The sequence below is a fragment of the Fukomys damarensis genome, unplaced genomic scaffold (genome assembly GCF_012274545.1).
Source record: "Fukomys damarensis isolate Sample0158 unplaced genomic scaffold, DMR_v1.0_HiC HiC_scaffold_14, whole genome shotgun sequence".
Classification (NCBI taxonomy): Eukaryota; Metazoa; Chordata; class Mammalia; order Rodentia; family Bathyergidae; genus Fukomys; species Fukomys damarensis.
The window spans coordinates 52,395,409-52,418,548 of NW_022900926.1; the positions used below are offsets into that span (position 1 = coordinate 52,395,409).

Below are 23,140 nucleotides of genomic sequence, written 5' to 3' on the forward strand. Positions count from 1 at the left end.
TCCAAGTTTGCCCCATCATGTGCACTATAGGCAGGGGGTTACCACAGATACCTTGTTGAGAGTCTTAATTGGTCACCTCCTTACTAGCATTGTGATCTTGGAGCTTTTTACTTATTATCTTTCTGTAGCCTCAGGTTTTCATTTTTGACAAAAGTTTATTCTGATAATTTACCTAATTGCTAGTAGGTAATACATGTACAACTCTCAGAACAGTGCCTATACATAATAAGTATTCAGTAAATATTATTAGATTAATAATAGTAGATTGTGTGTCTACAGTTTCTTCAGTCATTCTCATATAACAATTTTAAACAGTTTGACTTTTCTTGCCATACTTAGCTTACAGTGTGCTCAATAGAACCAATATGATAACCTTGTAAGGGAGACCTTTAGGTTCGTTCAGTACATACTTTCTTTTATACTGCCTTTGAAGAGATATGGGAATAAGACATTGGTATATTTGAAAGGGAAAGTATGGGCCTTTGGTTCCTTTTCCTTTATTAATAAATTTTTATCTTATTCTCACATTTTCCTTTCCTCCATGCCTTTGCACTTCAGAGAAGGAGATCCTAGGTGTTGTCTTGATCCTTAGAGAGCCAGTATTAATTGGCTTAAAAGTCAATCACAGAGCTTTGTTACAGCTGAGTGATTTTCCCCCTTTTTGGTTCTATGAGTCAAGCCCAGGGCCTTTTACATATGAAGCACAGTTTACCACTGAAGTACACCCCAGTCCCCTGGCTGGATGATGTCTTAAATAGATTTGTGATACACTTCTAACCAAGGAGACCTGGTGGGAAATCTATTCATGGCAATTGGGTTTTGGCTTCCGAGATGGTCTGTTCCTGTCTTCTGATTATTGATGCATCTGAATAAGAATCCTGTAACATTCTTGAGATCTGGGGTTGGGGTGAGCAGGAGGACACCAAGTAACTATGTCAAGGTGAAGATACAGTAGGTGGGTTCTTGGAGATACTGTTGAACCACTGAACTAACCAATACTGTACCCTACCATTTCTCTTAATTTCTTATGCGAGAAACTTTTCTTATTTTTTGTGCTGCTTTGAGTTGGACTTTCTTCCTTTCAAGTAAAAGTAAGCCTAACCAATAAGGAAGTCAAGTTCTGTACTCTGTGACTGGAAAATTGGATAAGTACTACTTACCTCATAAGAGTTTTAAGGAATAACTGAAATATTATAGGTGAATGACGATTTGTAATTATAAAAAACCCCACAGATTTATAGTTTTATTATATCACTACAAATGACACTTGTTTCTAGTGGGCAGAATGTTGTGCAGAAAATCAGGCTGGCTGCCTTTGCTGCGTATCATTATGTGAATATTGTGCATATCACCAGATACTTTAATGATTGTGCTGTAAAGCAGAATTAAATGGTATTTATTTAAACTGTCTTCTAACTGTAAATTGAGTATAATCGTTCCTGGATTCCCACCTGAAAGTCCTGTATAGATTAAGACATTAGAAACAAAACTTTTTAAATTGAGGAAAACAGCATTTATTGATTGATTGATTGATTGATTGTACCAGGGATTGCGCGTGCAAGGCAAGTGGTGTATAATCTGTTAACTAGTCACGTGGATGCTTTCCATTTTGCAAGTGTTCTTCTGATTGTGATGCCTTTAGAACCAGAGAAGCTCTATCTATTGTCATTATACTTTATGAATGACAACTCTTAAACTTTATACAGATAATAGATATTTGCTTTCTAACCTGATTTGCTATTCTGTATCTAATAAATATTAGTTTTTTCTGTATCATAATTTGTTATCCTTTTTTTTCAAGCTTCAATTGAGTTTATTGGTACATTTTAGGGATACAGTACAGTTACATTCATTGTTGGGATCTTTCATCCTTTCTTTTGCCATCTCCCTATATACATTATTTCTAAATGGCCTACACATAGACACTTAAATGCTCTTCTTGTCACCAATATCTACTTCTGTCTCTTTCTTCATTATAAAATGACTTCAAAGAAGGTAATTTTTAAAATGCTTTCTGGTTCTTACATTCCATGACATCAACTATTTTTCTGATCATTTAAATCTTTTTTTTTAATTGATGTTTTGGTGCTGAGGATTGAACCCATAGTCTCATGTATGCTAAATATGCATTCCATCCACCACAGAGCTGTACCCCCAGCCTCTAAATTCATATTTAAATTTTTTTTAATTTTGAGAAAAGGTATCATATTGCTCAGGCTGTCCTCAAACTTTAGGGCTCAGCAATCCTCCTGCCTCAATTTCTCAAATAGCTGGTACTACAAGTATACTCATTTAATTCAAATTTTTATGTCCTTTTGAGAGGTTTTTTTTCTTTTTTCTTTTTACTCCTAACACAAAGTACGTAATATCTTTTCCACACTACTTCTCTTAAGTCTCCAACACCAAATCAGTGTTGGTACAGTTCAGTTTGATACCCACAGTTAACTACCTGGAGTTAGCATTAGAAGTCATGGGCTCAAGGGCTCACTTTCTAAGCTACCCTTACTTTACCATTCTAGTTGAAAATAGCAAACCCCAAGTTACCTGTACTTTTTTCAGACTTGACTGCAAAGTTGGTAGCTCTCAAAATCCCCTCTTCAAATGTCATGATTTGCTGGAATGACTCACCTAACTTAGAAAAATGCCTAACTTACTATTACAGTTTATTTAAAAGATGCAAGCTGGGTGTTGCTATGCATACCTGTAATCCCAGAACTGGAGAGCATAAGTCAGAAGGATCACAAATTTGAGGCCAGCCTAGACTACACAGCAAGATCCTGCCTCCAAAACAATTTATATACATACACACATATACATGGTAATGATGAAGACCCAGAGGTAATTCAAACAAGGTCTGAAAGCCCCAAGTACAAGAGCCTGTTTCTATGCAATTAGTATATATCCTATACCCTTTTGGCACAAGGATGTGATTGTCAGTTCAGAAACTCTCTGAACCCTGTTGTTTTGTTTTAATGGACTTCTCATTACATAGGCATGATTGATTGAATCATACATCATTAGAGAATTCTGTCCCTAGCCCCTTTACTCTTCCCTAGTAGTTGATGCAGTGGATCTGAAAGTTCCAGTCTTAATCGTGGCATGGTCTTTCTAGTGACTAGCCGTATTCTGAATGTCTGGGTGCTCCTCAGCCAAAAGCCATGTAATTGACATAAAAGAAAGACACTTATCAATCATGAACTAAGGACAGAAACCAAGCATTTTTAAAAATTAATCACCATTATGCCCATGGCACAAGCTTGAAAGACTGATAATGAATTTGTCCTGTTGTTTGTTGGATATTTGCATCATTGAATTCCACATTTTCTTGTATAGTGTTCTTTTCTGGCTCATGTTGTTCCCAGCAGAACTAATCCTACTTCATAATTGTACTAGTCAAAGTGACATGCAAGAGAATGCTTTCATCTTCTAACAGTTATTCTTTATTCAAGAGATATTTAGAAAAAAGTAAGACTTCTTTCTATACAAGTATGGATTGGAATATGTAAAATAGTGACAGGAGAAGGCCAATGAGGCTTTAATCTCTCTGTTCACAGTGAAGCCTGAATCTTCTTGAGAATGTGGCAAGCACCCTCAACTCATTATCCATATTGACCAGCTACAATGTCATTCATTTATAATTACATTTTAAGAACCCCCCCATACCCCCTTAGTGAATGTCTTGAGAGTACTATGTACAGAAGTACTGATTTTTTCCTCTTCCAAAATCTTCATTCCTACCCTTCATTAACAGTTTAAGAGGGGCTTAACCTTTGGTTTTCTAGATATTTCAAATTTCTATGGAACTAAGGAATTATTCCTGATTTTTTTTTATCCCTGTACAGTAAGTCCCCGACTTAAAAATTGCGAACAAAAGAACCTCACATTACAAACATTCATAGATGTGAACAAATCACAGAAGCAGGACATTGTCACAGTTGTGTTCATCTTTGCTTACTATACAGTGTGATAGTATACAGTAGTACAGTACTCAGTCAGAGCCCAGAATGTCTGGAAGCAAGAGGAAAAGCCATGGTGATGTGGAGGAAACTGCTAGGAAGAGCAAAGCAATGTATTGTATGTTTTATGTTTGTATCAAGGGTGTATAAAACTCACTTTGTTGAACGGACTTACAAACGTATTTGACTTAAGAATGTTGTCCTGGAATGAAACTGCTTCGTAAATCGGGCACTTACTGTAGATAGTCTATATTGTGGGCCAGGGATTTAGCTCAGTGGTTTCATGACCTGCCTCACAAGCACAAGGTCCCAAGTTCAATCCCCAGTACAAAAAAAAAAAGATAGTCTGTATTGTCCCATGACAATTTTGAATATTGTGGTTCTGTAAGGTGAAATGAAAGTATGGATCTGATAGCAGATTGACTTTAACTTTACCTGGGATTTTGCTTTGGGGTTGGGTTTAGACCCAGTTGAATGTCCCCTGATCTACCCCACTCTCCATCTCACATCATGGATGCAGCTTTTCTGTCTTTCCCGTCAGTATCCTAGTATTTACCCTCCCTTCTAGGATGAAAAAGGAAGAGATTGGAGTTGACAGAGGGTCAAGAAGAGTGATATTAGAATATAATTCCCACCTTTTTTCCTCCTTCCACACTTAAAAAGAAGTAGTTATTTTTGCATCCCAGAGGATACAATCTGTCATGGAGGTTTTAGATTTTAATTTTCCCTTCAAGATATTTGTTTAAGGAACACCTGTATTTCCAAATATGATTAAGATTTCTTAAACCTTGAAGTATAAAGAGGACCAATTATAGCCATCTGCCATATTGTAAAAACATTTAGTCCCAATTCATTTAGCCTAACTGTAAAAAAAAAAAAACACCAACTCATGATTTTAATAAATGTACATTCTTTATGTTTTTGTGTATCTTCAGTTCCCAGGTTCTCCTCATTTCTCTGTGTTCAATAGGATAAGCAACATTTTTTTAAAGTGGGTGTGTTGAGTGAATTAGACACATTTACTTCATTGAAGAGTGATGAATTTTTTTAATTAAAAAGAAACACCTTATTACAAAAATTTATTTGACCTTATAGTCATTGCTTGTATCAGTTTTTTCCCCCCATTAAGTTTATTTGGTACATTTAAAGTAAACAATATGGTTACATTTATCATTGGGATCTTGTACCTTTATGTAATATATCTTGGTTCTTGTTTTTCCCCTCCATACTTTTGCCCTCTCTTCAGCCCCTTCACCCTTACCTATATACAAAAACTTTGTTTCCATTTTTTCTTTTTTTCTCTTTTATTTCTTTTCCCCCCTTCCCACTTCCCCTTTAGCCATTTTCTTCCTGTTTCACACTCCCACTTATACTATTTGAACCTATTTACACTTTTAGTTTTTCACACCAGAGAAACTATTGGGTATTTACTCAAGTATGTCCTATTTATTTCACTTGCATATACATTGAAAATCTTTAGGTAACTTTTTACTTACTTATTTTACTTTATTTTGGTTTTTAGAGATAGGGTTTCACTAGATAACTTTTTAAGTGACAGAATTTGTCAAGAAATAATTTGTGATGTACTTTTTTAAATAGGCCTAAAAAATTAAATGTCTTTGAACATATGTGATTCATTTGTTTCTAGGTAATAAAATTTCTTGTCCCTATACAAAATATAGGGAATATAAATGTTCTTTTATATTCACTGCATGCCTTGCCCAGGTGACTTCTTTTTAAAGTAACCTTTAAATCTTGTGCAGTTATTGAGTTAAAATGGCATTTTGATTGTGGGAAAGGAGATAATATTCATACTGTTTGAAACTAACCTTGATGAAATGATACTGTTGGTGGATGAATTAACACATTTTTTTCCTATAGAAATGTGAACGAACTTTATTTTTTTAATATTATAATTAGTATAAGCTGCCTTTTGTTTTATAAACTAAAAATGTTATTTTTCTTAATTTCTCAGTGTAGTAGTCACTGTGTTTTTATTACATTTTGAATACTTTTTATTATTCCTTCCAAAACAGACACTCCTTGAATATGCAGAGAAATGGAAAACTTCAGAAGATCCCTTACCTTTATTGGAGGTATACACAGTGGCTATCCAAAGTTATGTTAAAGCCCGACCTTACCTTACCTCTGAATGTGAAAATGTAGCATTGGTTCTGGAACGCTTGGCATTGTGAGTAGACCTTGAATAAATAAACTATATTTAGCTAATTTTTTAAAAAACTTTGTGTTTTTGTGGTTATAATAATTTAATTTTAAATAGGTTATGTGGAATCTACTGATATAGAATCAATGATTTGATTTTACACTGAATTTTAATAATTTTTCTGTCCTTATCAACTTTTTGTGTTGTAGAAGCTGTGTTGAACTTTTATTGTGTCTGCCTGTTGAGTTATCAAATAAACAGTGGGAGCAATTTCAGACACTGGTACAGGTAAGGATATTTACCTATTAGGTTTAATATGGGTATATCTTAGTTCAAATTTTCTTTTTCTTACAATTATTTGACTAAATTTTAAAACATTTAAGTAATGACAAATAACAGTTGCTGCTGTCATTAACACTAGTGCTTTGCATTTATATAGTAGGTGCTTAATAAGCAAATGTACACATTTAGATAAATTGACTAAATATTGTACAGTTCCTTAAAGTCGGATAATTAGGGTTTTACCAGAGCAGTAAGGGAAAATGAAAAAATGCCCTCACTTGTTTTGGGGGGAATTTAAGGGAATTTTTAACCCACAAGTAATTTCTGGTAGTGATTTGAAAGAATGTGAGGACATATGAACAAAGCTTAGTACTTTAAGATGTGCTTTTGTAAAAGCATGTTGACAATATTTTATCTGCATTTTGAACATTAAAACAAATATAAAACACAAAAAGCCAACATTAGCACTTACCTTTCTTGCCTTATTTGAATTTAGATATTGAGTATTTTATAGAAAGAAACTTATGAAGTTTCATCAGTGCATCAATTATTCCTTACCAAAACCTTCAGTGAAATTTTAAAAAATTATGTTAAGAGTAGTTATTTCTTTTCTTGAACATTCTAAAACCTGCCGTAAAATGCCCTTATTAGTGTTTAGAAACAGCTTAACTAATTGCTGAAAACCTGTAGCAATTATGTATCTTATTTAATGCAGCAGTAATGTGTCTTATTTAACAATTGTGAAAACTTGTTGAGCTAGGCATGGTTTTCCCATTTTAAAGGTGAGGAAACTGAGACTTAAGCTCTAAGATATTTATCGGTTGCAGTGTTTGTAGGCCATATCATAGAATAGTTGCTTGAACAAGTGCTCTTTATTCACAGTCCATGCTTTTTCTCCAAATTGGAAAACACATGCTTTTGTCTTTTATTTAGTGCTATTGTCGTACTTACGTCCAATACAACACAATTTAGTGTGTATTGTTTTGAAGTATTAATAATGTTAAGTTTTATTTCAAGCACTAGATTATGCTGGCTATATTATTGCTTCAAGTGAATTTTTATTAATTAGGTAGTCAAAAGTATGTTTCTCCTAGCTAGTTTCAAATTGTATAGTTCCCTGTGTTTCTCTAGCCAGCATTCTTAAAATATTTTTTTGGCTTTAAGTTTCTTTGTAAGAAATATTTCAAAGATGATTAGTCTTTAAATTTTAGAAACATGTGAAATGAACTCTAATAAACAGAGATATCCACCTTTTCTATTTTAATATTAAACATTAAATATCTATATCTAGTGCATTGTCTTGGTATTACATGTCTTATGTAACACTATAGGATTCCACATAATGTCTTAAAACATAGTAGATGCATAATAACTATTTGTTGAAATGAAAGTGCCTTGTCTTGTCACATCGCAGCTGTTTGATCTTGCAGTTCCTAGTTTAGCATATTAGTAACTTGTGTTTAGCAACTCCACTCCATGTTTATTTTTAGGTAAATGATTATTTCAGAGTTTTTCATTGCTTTCATAAATATATTGTTTATTCACAAGTACAGTACTGAATGCCACAACTTACTGATTTTTGTTTGCCAGAATAAGGTAAACTTTGAAACTTTAACTTTGGAGACAAAAATACTAGTTGGTATTTTTTTAATACATAGTTTAATGAAGAAATAACATTTTTGAGCTATGCTTCAATCAAACCCAACCTTGTGCATTTTAGGCAAAGTCACTACCATTCAGCTACAACCTCAGCTCCAGGAAATAACTTTTAAGTATGTTCAACTTAAACTTTGTTGAAATAGGAAAATTTTTATGGCTGAGGAATAGTCTTTTTATTTAAACATAACATGCAACAAGAGTCTGTGAACCTTTGTTCTCTCTTTAGAATTTCTCCAAGGTTATTTTATAGTTGCTTTAGAAAGTTTATTTTCCTTGTGTTTTAACTATGGAAACTTTTTTTTTTAATTTTTCTAGTAGAGAATAAGCCCTGTAATGGAAGGAACTAATTACTGTCTTCTCCAATACTTTGCTTATAGAAATTCTTAATTGGCATTTTCTGAATTGAATAGAAACCTTTGCTTTTTCATTGATTGAAGAATATTTTAGTTACATAAGCACTCAGGAACAATTAGTAAACAAGTATTCATATCATTTGTAATGTGAAATTATAAAAACTGTAGCTAATAAATTAAAACCATGGGTTTTATTTTATTCTCATAAATCCCTTTTATTGCAATTTGTGTAAGATGTCAGGGCATGATGCAAATCTTAAAGGTCTTTTATGCTTGTAGATAATCTGATAGCTTCCCAGGGCAACTATTTTTCATTTAGGTTTTGATAAAAATTATATAAACTTTATTATATAAGTGTACCTATTTAAGACTTAACAATTGGTTTATTTTTTATCTTTGAGGTCCATCCTTAAATATCAAAAGAAATTCAACACTTTGTAATGTGACACAAGATTTTTAAGATTAAAATATTTTCAAAAGTTTAGTTATTTAAAACCTAATAAGCTTGCTTTAAAAATCTGTTGTAATTCTTTGGATGTTTATTTAATATTTGTAGGTAGCTCATGAAAAGCTGATGGAGAATGGCAGCTGTGAATTACATTTTTTAGCTACTCTAGCTCAAGAGACTGGGGTGTGGAAAAACCCGGTACTGTGCACTATTCTTTCCCAGGAACCATTGGATAAGGATAAAGGTAAATTTCCTAGAGAGAGAGGGGGAGAAAAAAATTACTAGGTTAGAAAAATTAAGTATTTAAAGTTGCTTAAATATGATTAATTTCAAGCTATCCCAAAGAAAGTCCATTTAATTAAATTTCACCAGAGATACTTGAAGCTTGTCACCTTTATTTTATTTGGGGGAAGATGTATTTGTAAGACTATAAGCCATGTGTTGTGGCATATTCCTGTAGTCCCAGCTCTTGGGAGGCTGAAGCAGGAGGATCACAGTGAGTTTGAGGCCGATCTGGGAAAACACAAGATTATAGAGTCTTAGAGTATTAGATAACTGGAATTATTTTTTAATGTCTTGAGCAGAAGAGTTCCTTCTGCAAAGTCTTCACAGATGACAGTCTAGCTCACATTTGATAATAAGCTTATCTGACAGATAGGAAAGCAGAAGTAGAGTGGTTAGGTGGTTTACCTCAAAATACAATAAGAAATTATTGTTAGAACTCTCAGATCTTCTGTCTCTAAGATTAGTACTCTCTCTTAACTTACTGCTCAATTTTATTTTTTGTCTTGTTATATGAGCTCAGGTAGTAAAGACCTCAATTAAACTCAGGTATTCTCTCAGAAGTAGATAACTAATTCACTAAAATATGTAACAGTATTCAGATTTTAAATTGTGAATATCATGAAGAAAATCATGGTTGTCTCCTATGTTCATTTCTTGAGACTTTTGCAAAGTATGCCCAGATTGCATCATGACCTTTCCCTAGTATTTAAATGGATAAATAAATGAGAAAAACTTAGTATTTCCAATCAAAAAAGATATATATTTACTACTCTCTGCTCCTTCCATTATTTATTGCTGCTTTTCTTATTGACTGATGGCAAACTCTAGGTGATTCTGCTGTGTGACAGCAGTAATGAAGGCCATAAGAGGGAGGTGTTAAGCCAGTTCTTTAGGAGCTCCTCTGGTACTGTGATACTTACCAAAAGCTTTCCCAATTCATCCTTGAACTTTTCTCCAAGCTGTTTGTTCCATCCTTCCTTCTTATTTTTCCCATGCTTTCCTGATAATTCTATGAGTGTTAGCTGTTTCTTAGTTCTCACAAGAATTTTTTTTTTGTATCCCCTTCATGGATATCCACAGATTAGCAGTAATTCTCTCAGGACCTCAGCGAAATGGAAAATATATCATCATTTAACAAATAAATCAAACAAAAGAAAACTAAAAAAAAAAGAAAATATATCATTATTTAAAAACACTAATAAATGATAATAAATTAAAAGTTGAAAATCTTAGGTGTTTTTGCCTTTGACATAGTTTATGCCTCACAGCTGAGCACCAATATGATTCATTTCTAGCATCAAATGATACTTTCTAATTTTCTCAACTTTTGGAAGCATTAGATGTGATACATTAGTAGTATCTAGTTTTATCATTTTTTTTTTTTTTAGAGTATGGAAAATGCTTTTATGTTCATGGTTTAATTTAACCTTCACAGTGATCCTATGGTATAGGTAGGATCTTTATTGTTCCTTTTCTCTGTTTTATGGATGAGAAAATGGAGACTTAAAAATATTAGGCTTGCTAGGTGTGGTGGTACATCATTGTGATCCTAACACTCTGGGAGGCTGAGATAGAAGGAACACAAGTACAGCTTGGGCAATTCAGTGACTTAGCAAGACCCTGTATCAAAATAAAAGAAGAACAATTAAAAATGCCTGGAGATACAGCTCAGTGTTAAGACCATGGGTTCAATCCCCAATACCACAATAAAACAAAACAAAACAAAAAACCCCCACAACTTTTCTGTATCACTATACTATTGATGAAAGGCAGAGCCAGGAATTAAAGCCAGATGTGAAACCTCTACCATCTAGTATTAATGCTCTGTTCTACCTAGCCTAGTAAAATTGACCTAACCTAAGTAGAGGATTAGTTGCTTTCTTCTGTTGTCAACTTCTAAATACCATTTTGCCAAACTCATATACTATGTAAATGCAGGAAAAAGGAATCTATCTACCTTGTCAGAAATTTAAACTATGTTTTAAAAGACAGTGTACTCAGTTTCCTTGTTTGAATGTGCCTAACATTGTACCTGTAACAGATGTATTTGCCTTTTTTTTCCTACTGTTTTTTGTTTTGTTTTGTTTTGTTTTTTCTTGATCTTTACCTGACTTAGCAACTGGAATAATTTGGACTATGCAGCCAGGAAAAGCTTCTGCAAAACAGTCTGATTATAGTAGCCAGATTCTGGTTATAGCTTATGAAGCACCCAGAGATGTTATGTGATTTGAGAGAGTTTGCAACCGTAATTTTTACTTGGTCTTCTGTTATTTATAGTGTTTCATTGTTATATAATCACATGAACCAAAGAATATATTTATTTACTTCTTTGGAAAAATTGAGGGGATTTACATTTTGTGCCCACATACTAATTTGTTTACATTTTTGAATTTGGGGACTCAAAGATTAGACACATTATATTTTGTATCTAGTCCCTTGATTTAGCTTAATCTAGTCTATATCAAGTTTGCAAAATAGAGTAACATTTCAGAATAATGAATGTACTTTTAAAAACTATACTCATTAATTTATAGTGAAGCCTTTGAAGTTTTGGTGTAGCATTTGAATACCGGGTAAAATCCATCATGAATTGCTTTGGTGTTTTTTTTTTTTTTTTTAATTGATTAAATTTGGACTTACTAAATTCTGTTTATTATTTTGGGTTGTTTTTGTTTTAGGTTCTCTCTTTGTAGTTCAGGCTGGTCTTAAGCTCACTGTGTAGCCTAGACTGGACCCAAACCCACAGTAATCCTGCCTTGCCTCCTAAGTGCTGGGATAACAGATGTGTGCCACCATTCCCAGCTAAATCTTATCTAAACCAAAAGTATTCTTTTTAATTTGGAAGAGTGAGGGTAGACAGAACTGAAATGCTGGTTTAACTTTAAGGTTTTAGCATCCTAGAATAAAGTAGCACAAGTAGACGGTTTTGAATAAGGGATGTTTATGCTTTGTTAACATATTATTTGTGTCATTAGTCATAATCTCTGGATTGGAAAGGCAGTTAATACTCAGTTGTCACCCAGTTTTAACTCTCCCTACAACATCACTGAAAAACAAAATTATATAAATACTCCTAGAGAATGGTAACTATGTAGTTCAGTCTGTTCTTAGCCTGCTGTTAGAAAATCCTCATTGTAAAAACTACATTTGTAGAGTTCCATCTGTTGGTTCTAGTGTTATTCCTAAAACTGTAGCAGATAAAAGTATAAATCCCTCTTTCATTCCAGAAAATTGAAATTTTTCAAGAATACCATATATCTGTGCTTAGACTTTTTAAATGTAGACTGAAACCTTTCTGTTGTGGCATGATTTTAAATCTACAATCATGATTCCTTATGTTCATTTTATATTTGTACTTGTTCTTTTAATGTGTAATTCTCAACACTTAATCTTTATCCTAAATATGATTCGGTGAGCTTTAGTTCAGTGATCCCTTCATCCTCTTTATCTTAACAATTTCTACTTTAGTATGACCTAAGATGACATTACCTTTTTGAGTAACCATATCATTCTCACAACTCAGCAAGGTTACTAAAATCACACATAATTTTTTTAAACAAAGAATATTTTTAAATTATATTTTTTAATTTAATTTCACTGTGTTTCATCCATTCTTTCTCCTTAATTTGTCGAGATCTGCTGAATCCTTCATTATTCTAAGTTTTTGTCCTTCCGATTTTCCTTTCTCTAGTAGATTTTATTGAATAAGGGCACCCTTTTGTATTCTGGGTCCTTGATTATAACTATGAAAAGATCATGTCTAAAAACAGACCCTTGATACTTGCCTTCAGCCCATTTTACCTGTACCCTTTTATTACTGTTATTTTATCAAATATACCTGCTTAGGTTTTCTTAACCTAATAGTTGTCCTGTTTTTTCTATAAGGATTTGATGAAAAATGATAATTAGTGGCTGGTTAGAGTTTTTTTAAGTATGAATGTTTAATATTGAAGTTAACCTAATTATTATTTTTCAATTAAACCTTTTATTTTTGAAAGATTTAGATTTATGGAATAATTAGAAAGTCTTTTCCCACAACCAATATATGCCCCTCATCATTACTAACATCTTATATTAGTATGGTACATTTGTCACAATATTGATACCTTGTTATTAACTAAAGTCCGAACTTTGTTCAGATTTCCTTAGTTTTTACCTAATGTCCTTTTTCTGTTCCAGGATCCCATCCAGGATACCACATTACATTTAGTCGTCATGTCTTCTTAGGCTCCTCTTGGCTGTGACAGTTTTTCAGACTTTCCTTGTTTTTGATGACCTTGACAGTTTTGAGGAGTACTGGTCAGGTATTTTGTAGAATGTCCCTCGATTGGGATTTGTCTGATGTTGTTGTTATGATTAGACCTGGGTTATGGGTTTTTGGGAAGAAGACCACAGGATACCATCATATCAAGGCTACGTATCAATATGAAGTATCCCCATTGATATGAACCATTACCACCCAGTTAAGATACTATGTGTCAGGTTACCTCTTCCATGCTGTGCTTTTTGAAGTACTTAAGGGGGAGGAAGTTGTGTTCAAGATCTACATTTGTTATTTAGAATTCTACACAGATTTGTCTGATCTTCCCTATTTACTTACTTATAGTCATTTACTTATATAGATATGGACTCATGGATATTTATTTTCTACTTTGGTTGTAATCCAACACTAATTGATTTATGCTCAGATTATTCCAGCTTTAGCCAGTGGGAGCTCCTTCAGGTGCTTCAGACTTCTATATCTCATTGACATAACCCTGTCATCATCGTGACTTTTTGTGATTTTTGTTTGAGCTACTTCCTAGCTTTCTGACATTATAATATACACCAGTCTCAACTTCCATATTTCTTGGCCCAACTGTAAAATCAGGAATTTTTCCAAGGATCCCTGCTTCCTTTTATTGGAGAATGATATTGGAAACCATATATGGTCACTGGGTGTGCTTGTTGTTACTGCAATGTCAGTGCTTCTAGGTCCTTTCAGTGGACAGAGCAAAGAAATATATGAATGTGTACTTGTGTATATATACAGGTCTATAAATATTTTATAGTAACCAGCCATGTTTATATTAAACTAAATGTGAATTCATACTGTTTCTCCAATTCTAATCCATTACCACAAAAATCATAAAATCATTCTAATTTTCTTCCCTTGGTTATCTCTAGCCTCCAAATTCAACAGGCTATATAATTGGAATCACATATGTAGCCTCATTAGACTGGCATCTCTCACCATTGGGCCTCCCAATGTTAATTATTTATGTATTAGTGACTTCAGGTAGCATGTACCCTGTGTGGAATAGCTTTACCAATTAGAGTACTGTGGTTATATGAGTCAAGTTTTTGCCTTTATTCTTTCAGACTTCAGTTATTTCCAGTTAATTAGGTTACCATGTTATTTTTCCATCCCTTTCAATGAGTTGTTTTTTTTGTGTGTTTTTTTGTTTTGTTTTGTTTTTTTGGTACCAGGGATTGAACTTGGGTCTTTGCGCTTGCAAGGCAGGCCACTGAACCGCTGAGCTAAATCCCCGGCCCCATTTTTCATATATTTTTAATAAAGTTAGATTTATTTTGTTACATTCTGCAGTCCATCCTGGATTATCCCAGTTTCCTGATTTTTAAAAATTTGCCTACCTTAAAATTCCCTCTGGGCTGTAAGTGTCCTTGGTTCAGATACACAGTGTCATATGTCTGCCCACCATTACAATATCATACAGACTTAATCTCACTGCACTACACATACTGCCTATGTTTCACTTATTCAACCTTTTCCCAAACGTCTGACAAGTAATTTATATGGTATGGCCATAGTTGTTTCTTTTCCAGAAAGTCATGTAATTATAGCCTTTCATTGTGGCTTCTTTTATGTAGCACTATCTGTTTGACATTCATCCATGTCTTTATTTGCATTATAGTTTATTTCTGGGAAATGTACCTATTAATTTCATTTATTTATTTATTTGTTTATTTATTTATTTATTTTGCTGTTCCGGGATTGAACTCAGGACCTTATTATGCTTGTCAGGCAGGTGCAGTGCGACTGAGCTACAATCCTGGCCTATTAAGGCGTCTTGTTTGCTACCATTTCTATAAACATTTGCACGCAGGTCTTTGTGTTAATATTTTCACACCAGTTGGATAGATATCTCGGAGTATGATTACTCTATCATATGGTAAGGCTATGTTTAGATTTGTAAGAAATGGCTAAACTGTCTTTTGAGGAACTTGCATTATTTTGCATTCTCATCAGCAATGAATGATAAATCCTGTTCCTCCAGACTATCCCCAGTAATTGATAATGTCTTAGTCTTTAGCCACTGTAATAGGCATACTATGATAGCAGATTGTTTTAATTTGTATTTCTTTAATGATAAATGATATTAGAATCTTTTTAATTGCTCTATATATTTACCATCTGTATATCTTTGGTGAAGCATCTATTCAAATATTTTTTCCTACTTTTTAGGTGAGTTGTTTTATTACTGGTTTTTGCCAGGTGTTTGTATATTTTGGATATAAGTCCTTCAGATAGGTGTTTTTGGAGATACCTTCTTTCACTCCAGCTTTTCCATTTTCCTAACAATTAGCTACAGAGCAGAAGTTCCACACTTTACTGAAAGTCCAGCTTTTCATTTTTTTACTTTTATGAATTGTGATTTTATTGTTCTATCTAAAAAGTCCACCAAATTCAACATCGTATAGATTGTGTAATGTTTTCCTTGTTTTGCATTTTACATTTCAGTATGGTATATTTTGAGATAATTTCTGTGAAAAGTTTGACCTAATTTTTGTTTAAGAATTCTATTTTAGGGGCTGTTAACTCTGAAGCCCCCTACCACCTCACAGTAGCTGTCTATCCTTTCTTTTCCATCTTTTTTTCCAAATAAACCATTTTAAAAAACCACAAAACTACCTTGCTTCCTAATAGTCACCCTTATTTTTTCTGAGCAGTCACAAGCTATTTTTTAAATATAATTAATTTTTAGGCTCTTATCCAGGATTACATTTATTCTTCTTTGTACAGTTTTGCAAATGTGCCATCAGCCTCATTTGAAATTTGCATTTTCCTGTCTGCACTTCCTCTGTTGTTTGTCTTACTCTTAAATCTACAACTTACCAGAACCATCATAAGAAAAGAATTCTCCTTTTCAGTGCCACCATAAGTAACACATTTGCACTTAATCAGTAGGCTTTTCTCAAGAAGTTACCATCTCTCCCAATTTTAATGTTCTTAGCATTTATCATATGTTAGGTCATTGTAAAACATAAACTTCGCATTCTCATCATAGTCATGCTGAATTCTTTAGGCACTTTCATTTCTATTTCTTTAAGGGGATAACCTACAGTTACATAAATTGCATTTTTTTTTTCAATTTACCAATTCTTCTTGAATCTTGAGCACTGCATCTCCTAATCCAATAATTTTCAAGGTAAGTTTCTATAGTTTAGAAGTTGTCCAAATATTGCTTCCTCCTCTTGGCTGTCATAACACTGCTTTAATCATGGATGTACAGATACCTCTTTAAGAACATGCTTTCAGTTCTTTTGAAATCTCAGAAATGAGATTAGTAGATAGATCTTATGGTAGTTTTATTTTTAATTTTTGAAGAACTACTACACTGTTTTTTGTAGAGATTGTACCATTTTACAGTCTGAATAAGAATGTGCACAGTTCTAGTTTCTCCACAATACTGTTTTATGAGTATGAAATGATATTTCTTTGTGGTTTGAATTGCAGATCTTTGATGATTTGTGATGTGTTATATGCTTGGTGATCGTTTATGAGTCATCTTTTGAGAAATATCTAAGTCCATAGCCCATTTTTAATTGGATCCTCTTTTTGAATTTCAAGAGTTCTGTATTTATTCTGAATAGTTACTCCTTCCTTGTCAGATAAATGATTTCCATATACTTTCTCTCATTCTGTAGCTTGCCTTTTCACTCTCAATTGTAACAAAAGGACAAAAGTATTAAGTTTGATAATAGTCTCATTTGTTTCTGCTTTTGTTGTCTGTACCTTTGATGTCATAGCCAAGAAATCATTTACAACTCCAGTGTCATTAATATTTTTCTCTATGATTTCTTCTAGGAGTTTAAATAATTTGGGTCTTACATTTAGGTCTTTAATCTACTTTGAGTTAATTTTTGTTTATGGTGTAAGATAAGGGTCCAACTTCATTCTTTTGCATGTGGATATTGAGTTTTTCCAACACCATTTATTGATGTCTTTTTCCATTGTGTTGTCTTTGAACTGTTTTTTGAGAATCAGATATGCTAAGGTTTCTTTCTGGACTGTATTCTATTGCATGGTGTATACGTCTGCTTTTATGCTACTATTACAATGATTACTCTAGCTTTAAAGATGTTTTGCATTCAGAAAGTAGGATGGCTTCAGGTTTGTTTGTTGTGTGTTAAATTATTGAGGCTGTTCAGAGTTCCTTGTGATTCCATTCAGTTTTAGAATGAAGTTTTCTGTGAACCACTACCATTGAGATGTTGTCAAATCTGTAGATTTCTTTGCATAATATGGATATCTTAACATTAATTCTTTGAATTTATGAAAACAGGATGTCTTTCCAGTTGTTTGTGGCATCTTTTTTCTTCCAACACTTTCATAGTCCTCAGTATAGAAGTCTTTGAGCTCTTTGGTTAACTTTATTTCCAAGTATTGTATTATTTGGAATACTGTTGTAAATAGGGTTATTTTAATTTCCTTTTCAAATATTTTATTGATAGTACACAATTTGTGCAGTGATTTTTTTCACAAAAATTCAACCTATAAATTGTAATATACATAAAAGTAATAGGAACTAATATTTGTGTGTTGATTCTATATCTTGTAACTGTTATATTTACTAGTTCTAGTTAGTTTTTTAGTGGAAACTTTAAGGCTTTCTACACATAGGGTCATTTCACCTGCTGAAAGTGGTGATTTTTTTTTTTTTTTTTTTTTTTTTTTTTTTTTTTTTTTTTTTTTTTTTTTTTTGCCTAATTGCTGAATCGTTTCTAAGAGAAAAAAATTTTAAATAAGTGATTCAGGCCATGATGAGAATTTTGGAGATTTACCCTTTGAAGGTAAGGGAAAATCACTGAAAGGTTTTTAAAAGACAACACAATCAAGTACGCACTTTTAAAACAAAACTAAGCACCCTGGGTCCTAATAAATGATAGTAAGAGTTGATACAGAAAAATAGCACACCACTTCAAGGTGATCTGATTAGTGATTTGGGCTAAGGGATAAGGTGATGGTGGTAAAAGATGGAAGCAGAAAAAAAAGCAAATAGACTCAGTTATTTAGAATGGCAGAACTAACTAATGCAATGGTGGGAGCCTGTAGCACTTGTGCCACAGCAGGCTATTTGTTGTCATTGAAAGCTCTTCAGTTCACCAGCAGTGAGTTAATGGATCGCTCATGTGGGTGATGTCTAAGAAGAAAGCATTTTTAAGGCCAACTCTAACTTTGTAGCTTAAGCACAACTGAATAGAAATGACATAAGCTGTGGTGTAGAGATTTTTGTATGCTTGTGAGATTCTTATGAAACAGCATATTACAGACACTGCAAATGCATCTAAAGTTAATTATCTTTAATGTAGGAACTAATACTTTCTTATTCAGTATTACAAAAGTGGCATTTTATGGAAAGAGGGCTATTTTTACTTTCTCAAAGTAGCTGAAGATCATATACTTCACTAACTACTTTATATCATCCAAATTTGTTGATAGGCTTGAGTAGGTAGTTAAATTTGATGCATCTAATTACTCCAATGTCATAAAACTTCTTAAGTCTGACACAATAAAAAGGCAGTTCTTCTATAAGGAAAACATGTCCTAGATTGTAGAGAAAATGAAAGATGTAGTACAATGGGGAAAAATTTCAGTGCAAGAAAAATAGAGATAGATGGAAAGAAAGGAGAGGGACATGAGTTTTCAGTGGAACTGATTGGAGTGTATTACAATTTTCTTTTGATTCATTTGACTCACAAACTTTAGAATGTGTAGTTACCCTTTAAAGGCTAACGCTACCCCAAAACTCTTTACTACTATAAAGTATCATTCTAAGTAGAAGTAGAGACAGTAGTCAAATAGATTTTTCTAGTCCCACACTATATAAAGCTAGAAGTCAGAAGTTCGTTATTCTAGTCCTGCCTCTTTTGTTAGATGCTTTCTGTGATTCTCAGTTTACTCATCTGCCAAATGATGGAGTTGGACAAAATCATCTATAAAGTTGATTCTCTGTAGTCCTTATTCCTTTGCACTCTGTTATGCCCTAAGTGTGGCATTATCTTCCTTTCATTAAAAAACAAATACAGTTTTGAAACTTTTAATATTAATAAATATTCCTTCAGTATAATGATTTAGTGCAAATATTTGCAGTTTGTCATTCTAACTTACATGCTGCTTTGAGATTTTTAGGGACTGTTTGAGATAGCTTTTAGAAGTGCCACCATTTTGTTAGATATTTGCTGCCTTTAAAATTTGTTTGCCCAGGGCTTGGGATTTAGCTCAGTGGTTCTGCTGCCTGTCTCGCAAGCACAAGGACCTGAGTTTGATCCCTGATACCAAAAAAAAAATTTTGTTTGCCCTAATATTTCAAATTCTATTAATTATGAATTTTTGTGAGAGTATTATAAGAGAATTGTTTCCTTTTGAAAGAATTAGGAAAGCCTTTTTTTTAAATGTCAGCTACAGTCAAAATGACCTTATTTTGAAGTTTCTCTTAAATCTTTGATCTAAAATCTTCCCAAATTCTGCTTTGGTAGTAAACTGATCTGTGAAAAGATATTTGCTGTATAATTTTCTGAGTTGGTCAGATTTTTGTCACTGTAACCAAATACCTGAGAAAGTCACCTTAGAGGAAGAAAGATTTATTTTGACTTAGAGGTTTCAGTTTGTGACCAGCTGGCTCCAAGGCAGAAAAAATTAGGTGAAGAGCATTATAAAGGAGAGCTGTTCACCTCATGGCAGCCAGGAAGCAGAGAGAGAGGGAAATGACCCAAGAAAAGATAACCACCCAAAGGCATCTCCAGGAACCTATTTCCCCAACTAGGCCCTATATCCTATTAGCACATTCTTCTGTGAACTAACTCATCAATGGGTTAGTCCAGTGATGAGGTCAAGATTCACCATCACATCATAGGATCATGTGATATTAAAAAGTAATGCCATTTATCTTAGTAAGATAGAAATATCAGAAATGTCCACATTTATTTATGTGTGTTCAGTCATTACTGTTTGGGGTTTTTTGGGGTTTTGTTTTTTAAGGTTTAGTCTGAACAGCAAAGAGCAGTAGTTACAGAAGCCTAGACTTCAAGAAAAGGATAAAATATGGGATCCCGTGTCATATTATTTACAGATTCATGGTTTTAATACTGAAAAACTATGATCATAGTACTTGGTAGAAAATCTTTTCATACTAATGTGAAATATAGTTAGATATAAAAATAAAAATGCTAGAAAAGAGCCTGGGATATTTAAAGACAGTATCCAAACTTTTAGTTGTATCCTCTAGTTTGTTCACAAGTAGGGAAAATAATGTTTTACAAGGCATTTTATATTTTATTGCTAAAAGATTTTCAAAGGCTTCAGGTTAATTATCAACAAATGTTTAAATATGATTTCCATCCTGAAAGGAAAAACTTAAAGTTTAAATTGTTAAAACTTGAATTCTCTTTCATAAATAGAAAAAACACAATTCACTCCTATGTGTAGAGGACAGGAAAAGCACTAGGAAATTTACAGGTTTGAGCAGAATAGAAATTTATTGTGCTTAATTGTGTCTTAGAGATATATTGAGATTTATTGAATGATACTTTAAGAATAACACAGGCCCACAATTTTAAAGGATTTGTTATTTGGCAAACTTTTCCCTTATATTTTTTTCTGTAAATATTTTAAGGCTTTCTAAAATATGTTTTAAAACAACCTTTCTGAAATTAAGAATTCATTATTAATGTTGAACAAGATATTAGCTGAATTTATCTAAATATTCACATATCCTTCATGGTTGCCCATATAATTTTGTAATGCCCTAGCATTATAAATTTTAGGATACTGACCCATATTAGTCAAAAATAACTGATATAGAAAAAAGGATTTAGAATAATTTTAATAACTATTAGAATTTAATGCAAAAGTATTTTTATTACCAAGTAGTTTATTCACCTCATACTTTCAAGGGGCAAAAATTCAATGCACCTTTGAAAAGTTAGTAGTATACCTCTTTGTGCTTATAGGTTAATAATTTATGATACCCTTATTGGAAGTAGTGGAAAATGAAAAAAAAGTTCTAGTTCCTGTATTTTTAAAAAATTCCTTAAAAGTATTTGTATTGCAAATGAATTATTACCTAATGTTAATAATCTATTATGTCTTGTTTTTTAAAGTGAATGAATTTTTAGCTTTTGAGGGTCCCATCTTGTTGGATATGAGAATTAAACATCTAATCAAAACAAATCAGTTAAGTCAAGCAACTGCTCTAGCAAAGCTGTGTTCTGATCATCCCGAGATTGGTACAAAAGGTAGTTTTAAGCAAACTTACCTTGTCTGTCTTTGCACATCATCACCAAATGAGAAGTTAATCGAAGAGGTAAGTATATTTCTTTGTTAGTAATTTTTTTCAATGGAGAGATTAATTTTAATTAGATTAGAATGTTTTTGAGTATCCTTTCTTGTAAATAGTTAAGGGACCATTGTCACTCGTAAGTTTTGATATGCTCCTGGATGGTGGCAACTTGATTCTAAGCAGTTTTCTGAATTATGTACAAACTGATTGCACTTGCCTTCCCTTAAAAAATGTGACCTTTTAAAACTTGATTTTATTAAAGGAAAGATGTTGGTGGCCTAACAGTTTAGTTAGGATATTTATATTTGGCATTATTTGGGCCATAATTTCAGTTCTGCCTGATTTCAGAAAACTTTCAGATCTTTTTAGCTAATTTAGGTCACTAAGGCCCACCCATTTTATCTGCCCCACATTTACCCCTTTCAGTAGCGATATGCTTGAGACATGTATTCTCAGTCTCCCTCTTTTGCCTTATCTCTGTCTCTTTTGATCATTTATTTTTCTCCAATTTTTGTTAAGCGTTTGAGTTTTTAACCTATTATTTAGAGGACATTGGGAGTAGACTTTGTTAGGAGTCAGCCATGGTCTGAATTGATGGTTCTTCTTAGAAATCTTTGTCCAAGTAAGCCAACAGGAAAGGAAACAGCAGCTATACCTAGATGTCAGAGGCATGGCACTTGGAGAGATGAGTGATCATCTGGCTTCTTTTGGAAGGAGTAAGCTTTGGTTTGAATTCTTGATGTAGGTTGGCAGTGTTTACTTTAGATCCAGTATTTTTGTTGGTTTTAATCTTAAAAATAAACTTAAAATCCTTTCTCATGTCTCTTTAATCATCATTTTCTCATTTAATACTTCCTGAGGTAATACAGTAATTATTTGAAATTTGATACATAAGCATATACACATATTTTAGTACATTGAAAACCACATAGACATACCTTGACTGCTAGTCATTTTCCTCTTCCTTATTGACATCTTTTCCTTCCATTCCATATAGATCATCCTCGTTCTTTTCCCATGGCTACATAATTCCACAGTATGGATTTGTAATTATTTTTAGCCAGAGTGACGGACACTTTGTTGTCTTGTACATTCATTCTTCTATCCTTGCTGCTAGTATACTGGTAGAGTAAATTTCTGGAAGTGATATTAACTGGATCAAAGAATCTATGTATTTTAAGTGGATAGGGCTAGACTGTATGCTCCCAAGAAATAGTATATGAAATTTATTTTTTTCCTAACACTAGAAATTATTAGTCCTTTTAAGTATTTGCTAGTCTGTGTTAAGCACATAATAGCTCATTGCTTCATTTTTACATTTTCTCGGTAATGATAGATTTACCATTTAAATACTTTTCTATATGAAAGACAGTTTTATTTTGATAGGTGAATCTCATACTCTTGAAATTATTCTTGAAGTATGATTAGAA

General features: G+C 32.9%; 1 protein-coding gene across 1 annotated transcript in view; it reads left to right on the plus strand.

Moving 5' to 3' along the window:
* Positions 1-23,140, plus strand: part of Znf292 (zinc finger protein 292) — an 84,620-nt gene that overhangs the window by 40,105 nt on the left and 21,375 nt on the right. Inside the window, exons 3-6 of the mRNA XM_010633279.2 lie at positions 5,993-6,147; positions 6,330-6,408; positions 8,971-9,106; positions 21,532-21,734. Of these exons, the coding sequence (XP_010631581.1) occupies positions 5,993-6,147; positions 6,330-6,408; positions 8,971-9,106; positions 21,532-21,734 (573 nt within the window). The remainder of the gene's footprint in view (positions 1-5,992; positions 6,148-6,329; positions 6,409-8,970; positions 9,107-21,531; positions 21,735-23,140) is intronic.